General features: G+C 38.6%; 1 protein-coding gene across 3 annotated transcripts in view; it reads left to right on the forward strand.

The window, feature by feature from the left end:
* The window catches only part of ATP11B (ATPase phospholipid transporting 11B (putative)), a 57916-nt gene extending 51074 nt beyond the window's left edge, over positions 1-6842 (forward strand). Inside the window, exons 30-31 of one of the 3 annotated variants that reach the window (XM_057367082.1) lie at positions 2638-2771; positions 6206-6270. In XM_057367082.1, the coding sequence (XP_057223065.1) occupies positions 2638-2740 (103 nt within the window). In that variant the 3' untranslated portion in view covers positions 2741-2771; positions 6206-6270. Of the gene's footprint in view, positions 1-2637; positions 4173-6205 lie in introns of those variants that run through there. The other 2 variants (XM_057367080.1, XM_057367081.1) reach the window with 2 other exon arrangements.
* Positions 6843-6860: the final 18 nt, after the last annotated feature.

Raw genomic sequence — 6860 nt, forward strand, 5'->3', positions numbered from 1 at the left:
TAATATCTGATATTTCTCTATACTCTTTTTTTAAGTATTGTCTCTCCTGCCTTGTGTTTCCTCAGGTCTTCAGGGAGCTTTATGCCTCCCTGCCTTGCAATGCCAGGTTTTACTTCAATGTAAAAATGCGACCATAATTGTCCTCCACAGAGAAAAAGTGAGAAAAGGGGCTCTGTAGCATTTGTATTCTTCCTTCCTGGTCATGGATGTAAATTAAAAGATCCATGTTCACCAGGCAGTGGTATACAATATATCTACATATAAAATTGAATTGGGTTTCTTTGTCCTTAATGTTCTCACACTATTACTTTACACTTAACTGTGAGTTTGACAGAACAGAATTTTTGTTTCCAGGCTTATATAAGGTCACATTTGCTGGATTTTTAAAAGTGATACTAACTTTTCCATTAGCTGTGGTTCAAGCATGATCATAGGTAAAGAAACCTCCAAAATTCAGAGCTGAGGATTCACTCCTTGGAAGTTTGTTTGGGTTACTCGTGGTTCCTTTTTCTGAAATAATACCTTGGATAATATTTAGGACTGCTCACTCTCAGGGTAGCAGGTTCTAAGGGAAATAATAGTCTGGTTCATCTGATCCACTGTATTGTGACTTTCTGGTAACTTTAAAGATCTGCTTCAGGATAATGGATGAACTGAATACGCTGTTGGAAATCCTCAGTGTAAGAATGTTACAGTTTTGTGTTGCTGTGAAGGTCACTCCATCTGCAGCAGGGGGTTTGCCTGCTGACCTCCAAATGGGAATTCCTTCTGCTCTGTGTAATCTTTGTGTCACAGCTCTGGGAGCACAGTCTGAGGTGTCTCTGAAGGTCATGTTTGCTGGTACTGCAGYGTTGCAAAATGTGCTGTTCCTGACTCTGGTATCTTCTGTGACACTGCAGCTGGGACCAGTCATGGTGGTGATCAAATGAGGGTGTTCAGGGATTCAGGCTCTCTTGAGGTGTGTTTTGTTTRTGTTTTAACCAGAACCCCTTTCAGACCTGCCACTTGCAATTCCTCTGCTCCTGCCTCCCAGGTACAGAAGTTGATTGTTGCAGTAAATGTTCCTTTTGTGTCCCAAAGACCCCCCCAGATGAGTGTGTGAGTTAAAATGTGTTCTGCCTGTACTCAGCCATGGCCTCTGAGGTGCAGCATCTGCAGGGTCAGGGGGCTCAGTTTGTGGATATTCCTGTACATTCCAACATCACARTGAGTGATGTGATGGGAAGGTCTGTGGGGAATGTGGCTCAGAGCTGAGAAAGGGACAGGTGTAGGAAAAGGTGCATGGAAACAAACACCAGTCCTGCCTGTGTGTTCTTCCTTGTCCTCCCAGCTGGGATTTTTCTCTTCTATTTCCAAATGCCTTTGTTTCTGTTAGCTGCCTCTTCTTTGTTGTGTAGGCTGTTCTGTTGTGAAGCTGTAAATGTGTCCAACTGCCTGTTTGGGGGGATTAGAAAAGACAGTGTGTCCACTTGTAGAAAACYATTCCCACAGGGAACTCTGGGATTCTTTGCTTTCCTTGCAGTGGGTGGCATGAAAGAAACTGGGTCTCAAAAATAGTCTTCAAACTATAGTCTTCAAACAGTCAGTGACCTTTGGTGTCACAGAGAAAAGTTGTGGGAAGGTCTTAAGTGAGCTGTGTCCTATCATGGACTAAGATGCCTCCTCCCAGAATTCTTCTTTCACTGGTGTGAGGAGAGGATAATGGATGCCTAAAATCAGGCTGTGTCTTCAGTATCTGACAGGATGCTCTCATGGAGAGTTTAAAATTAAATTTAAAAGCAACCCAACACTGCACATTTTTATTTCTCTTTGGAATGGGTACTGAAATCAGTTTAGGATATTCTGTCTCCAGAAGAAGGAGATTCCAGTTCTGCTGCAGCTGGTGCAGCAGTGCTGTAGAGGAGCACACTGGTAGGTGGCACTTACACCCATACATCTGTTACTGCTTCCTTTTCATTTTATTTCTTTTATTCCTTTTTTTCTCACCTACAAAAAATGAGCTGTTGAAAGTTTATTATGCTTATGTTGAATTATTCTTCATGCTGGCATGAACATGACTGAACCTTTCTGACATTGGCCTTGTTTGCTTTTGGATAAACCATGTTCACACRATCAGGAATGTGCTTTTGTTCTGTACCAAACCAAGGGTATGTGTGGTTGTGATATAATATCAATGCATTGTTCACTTGAGGAAAAATTACTTGGGATCAGCCTGAAGCTTTTTCTTGATAGATTTCCATTAAAATAGGGCTGAGCTTGTATAAATTGTTGTGGGGCCGCAGAGGCATCCCAGCTGAAAGTGCATGTGCTCTGCTGKGGGGTTTGTTGGAGGGAATTCCTAACCAGTTCATTCCCAGTGTGGGGCAGACGTGGTGCCAAACCATGTCCATGATCTCACCAAGGCCGCCTTCAGACCTCAGAACAAATTTTAAAGTGTATGTAGACCTTAGGAAGTGGTAATATTATTATTGTAGTTGTCCTATAAAATTGAAAAATATTCAACACTCTAACTTTGAAAAAACTTGCTTTTCCTAAGTGTTTTTTGATAACATCTCCATTGCTAGAATTTGTGAGTACTGATTTTCCTTTTATTTTTTCCCCCTTTTTTTTTTTTATTTTTTTATTTCCTGTTTCCAGCTTACTGAGGCAGGTTCAGGTATCAACTGCTTGGACTCCATGTGCTGCTTCTCAGATGGGGAAACAGCATGCACATCTGTTAGAAGAATGCTGGAACGACTAATGGGAAGGTGTAGCCCAACCCGGGTCAACAGGTGTGGCATTTCTCTCAATAGCCTTTGCTGCAGACGATTCTCCTATAAACTGGAACCCGATGAGCCTGCAGCAATAGATGTCTAGAAACCAGCTGCAGGTCTTGCTTATCTAAGTAGAAAATGCAACTCTTTATTGTACTTTTTTTCATCCTAAAAGATTAGCTTCTTGTTTCTTTTTGAGTGGTTTCTTTTGGGATGGGGAGGGGAAAAACGGTTTTCGAAAGATTTCTGTTAAAGTGTTTAGTTTGGCTTTACAAATTCTTGTGTTGTATCTATCGTAATTTCTCTTGATTTGTACATTCTTCTCTTTAGAAAATCAAGCCTTGCTGCTGTTTTTGTTCTCCTTTTTATGATTACTTTTTTGCCTTCACTGATCAGGAGTTGTTTGTAAAGTCGAAAGACTTTTCCCTTTGGTTCTTGATGTACAACCTCCAAATATTTACCTTGGAGCTTGCATTACTCCTGAAGTACATACAAAAGGCTCACACTCCCCCCCTTAAATATAACTTCATTGTTAGGAGAGTCTTTAAATCTTTCAGCCATTGATTGATATGAAGATGAAATATTTTTGTAGTATAACTTTTATAATCTATTTCTAAAATCAGAGTAATTGACCGAACAGAGTCTTCAGGTTCTAAGAATTTTAAATGTTTTTTGGGTTCCAGAAGGTATATTGTCAAAATCATGTGTGCCATTCCAAAGTATGTGCTAAATAAATCTTTCCTTCACAAACCACATGTGAAATAAATATCAGTGGGGCAAAAACACACTGAGTAATTGAATATGTCTGAGGAGCAGCACTGCTCTTGCAATCAGCCCAGCTGGGAGAAGAGCTCTCACTGAATCCTCTCATGTGCCATCTCCCCATGTCCAAACAAAGAGGGTTAGCAAACAAATACGGAAATATTTGGGGGTAGAAATAAAAACAGTCTTTTGTACATCGTAATCTCTGTCCCTGAATGATATCATGGTCCTTCAYTGGTCTAAAGGCAAACCTGAAAACACTGAACTTCACACATTTTCAAGGAAACTCATTTTGTATTTGAAAAACTTTGTCTCTTTTGGTTAAAGGTTGTGATATCATTCATTGGGTATCAAATCTTGTGTGGRTAATTTTCCCTGACAGCTTTGTCAGCTCTGATTCTGCCTTTAGGTATTGCCTGRTCTGTAGCTCATCTCTGTTGGAACTCTTGTGTTGAACACGGTGTCTGTGCTTTCAGTCAGTCTCTCTCCTCTGGCTTGCTTATGAAATTTATTCAATGTTTCTACAAATCTAGGGTATGAGTATGCAAAAAGTTTCATTCCATATGACAAACAAACTGTTACAATTAAGTACATTTTTAATTCAAACTTGCTGTGTAGAAAGCGGGCATGATGTGTAAAATAAACAATTTAATAGAATTTTTAATCTACAAGGTGAGCATTTAATTGGTCTAAAAATCAACATTTTGGTAGCAGTTGCTCTTAAGATTTCTGGGGTTTTTTTTTCACTTCTCTGTAAAATTGTGCTTTCCAAATGAGGAATTTCTCATGCTATTTCACTTACTGTTATCTAATTTGGGCAGATTGTTAGTTAACAATTGCCTTAGTACCCTCTAGTCTTATAAGGTAGGTAYTCTGTGTTTTGTTTTCTGCAATGTATTTGCAGTTTTACGATTTGCTCTTTGTTCCACTCAAATTTTCTTTCTTTAACAACATAAAACTATTTATTGAAGCTAACTCATATTTGACAGAATATTAAACACTTTTTTCAAGACTGCTTTTTCTCAGGTTTCTTGTCTGTTTACCTCATGTAGTTTTCAGRTGAAGTTCCATCTAGATAAATAATTTTAGAGTTCTTAGAATACASATACTAGGATTAAGTTTAATGAATATGCAAAACTATCTTGGTGCTACGCTAAGGGCTTGAAGTTCTGTGGGTTTTGCTTCTGCCTCTGGTTGAAATTGCTCTGAAAKATCTTCTAGTTTCACTTAAATTTATATACAGTACAGAGAAGAGATTTTTTTTTTTAATGGATTTACTTTCTCCAATGATTTCAGCTCCTTCCACTCAATATTGACACTTAAAACCTGCTCTAAAAGTCAAGGGACCATTTTYYCCCTTACACTTTCCTGGTTRTATGCAAAATTCTYTGCTCACTTTTTAACTTATTAATTGCTTAAGTCCCATGAAGCAGTTACAAGCTATGAAATGCWGAAGGTAYATTTAAGRAAATTATTGGGTGATCTTAAAATGYTTGTAAATAGCATAGACTTTGTTCACAAGCTTGAGCTGCTTTGTTTTTTAWCTAAATCACCGAGAGATTKTGCAGTCCCCAACAGGATGATCTTTTGAGCACTTGTACTCCATAAAACAGCGAATTATTCAACCAGGAGGTAGCTGCAAATTATTTTTGTTGAATGAGGTGATGCTGATGAATATGTTGTTTGTGCAGGTGCTGTAGTATGAAGAGCACTATTTTAAATAACGTTGCTGTAGCCAGCTTCTGTTGTATTCTCTGCTCCTGATATTCTGTCAAATATGATATTCTTGTCAAATATGATTACATGAAATCAAACATTGTATCAAATTTTGATAGAAACTTTGATGAATCAAAGTAGTACAAATGCTTGGAGTAGCGGGCCACAGGAATATGGTCTCTTGTGCTTAATTTACTGCTTGTAAAATGTATTTGAGAAGTATTTTCTTATAGCTTCATTCACCAGTTAGAATATAAAATGTGTGGTGTGGTRTGTTAAAATGCATTTTTGTCTGTCTGTTCCATTATATTGTCTGTCAACTTGTCAGTCACTGAAATATTAAGAATGCTGGATCACATACATTACTTGTACAGTAGGAATCATTGCTGAAGTGTTGGGTCTCCCATTAGTGGTTCTTGTGTCAAGGCACTGCATGGAACAGTTCTAAAGAAACAGCAGATTTCTGACAGAGCCTAATTTGGAAAATAAGTTTGTTATGTTTTGATCTCCTGCATTCCAAACTTCTGTTTATCAGCTTTTCATATATAGTCCTCTAAAAACAAAAAACTGTGTTTCTTCCCAAGGAGTAATTTGTCCTCAAGTGAAAGACATTGTGAGACCCCTCTGAGTCAGCAGCTGTGACATTTTRGGTGTTTTCCTGATGTTTTGAAGTGAGCAGGAAGGGATGACACAGGTTCATGGCTGTAGATAAGCTTTGCTTTCCCCCCCAGGTTCAGGCAGTGATGGAAATATCTGTAGCTGTGTCTCARTTCTGTGGTAGGCATGAATTGGCCTCTGTTTSCAAAGGTCTGAATGAACTGCAGGTACCTACATGAAATCAGTAGATTAGATTAGTCCTTTAAAGACCTACCTTTGCCTACTCTCATAACGCTTTTGCTCTCGTAGATTTTTCTCCTCACCTCTAGAGTATTCAGTTCCCAGTCAGCCAAACTTTTCTTTTATTGTTACTTTAGATCATGGAGTTCCTTTAGATCATGGAGTTCATCGGATCCCTTCTATGCCAACGACAGGAGCATCCTGACTCTCTCCACAATGGACTCAGCCACTTGCTGACAGGGACATTTTTGAATGCCTTAGGAAAGCCCAGAGGGACTCCTGAGTCCAGGCAGGGCTTGTCTGGCCTGGCATAATCTGCACAGCAATCGCTTCCAGGATTTTTTCTAATTATATCTACAAATTGCTAAACCATTTTTTTTTTAAGGAATGGTTTTATATCTGACCATTTGATCTTTTTTGTTGCTGTATGAGCAGATTGGAATCCGACATTTAATCCTTGAGATGGTCACTGTAGCGCAATGACAGAAATCTTTCTCCTCCCAAATTTGAGTGATCCAATTTGAATCAATTTGAATTTCCACAATGAAACTTTTACAAGTTGTGTTTTTGATGACTCTTCCCTTTAAATACACACATTCATTTTGAGCTGTCTCGAGATGCTGTCTTAGCAGTTTGCAAATCAGTTTTGTCATTTCTGTGGACGGTTACTGTATTCTATAAGCAATCARAATTAGTAATTTTTGAGAGTTTAATGCAATTCAAATATTTATGCTGGTGTACGAGTGGCAATATATTATCCATTGCTTTGAAAAACACTGTCACATTACTGTG

Source organism: Malurus melanocephalus, unplaced genomic scaffold, assembly GCF_030028575.1.
Source record: "Malurus melanocephalus ecotype Western Australia unplaced genomic scaffold, MMel_1.1 scaffold_75, whole genome shotgun sequence".
Classification (NCBI taxonomy): Eukaryota; Metazoa; Chordata; class Aves; order Passeriformes; family Maluridae; genus Malurus; species Malurus melanocephalus.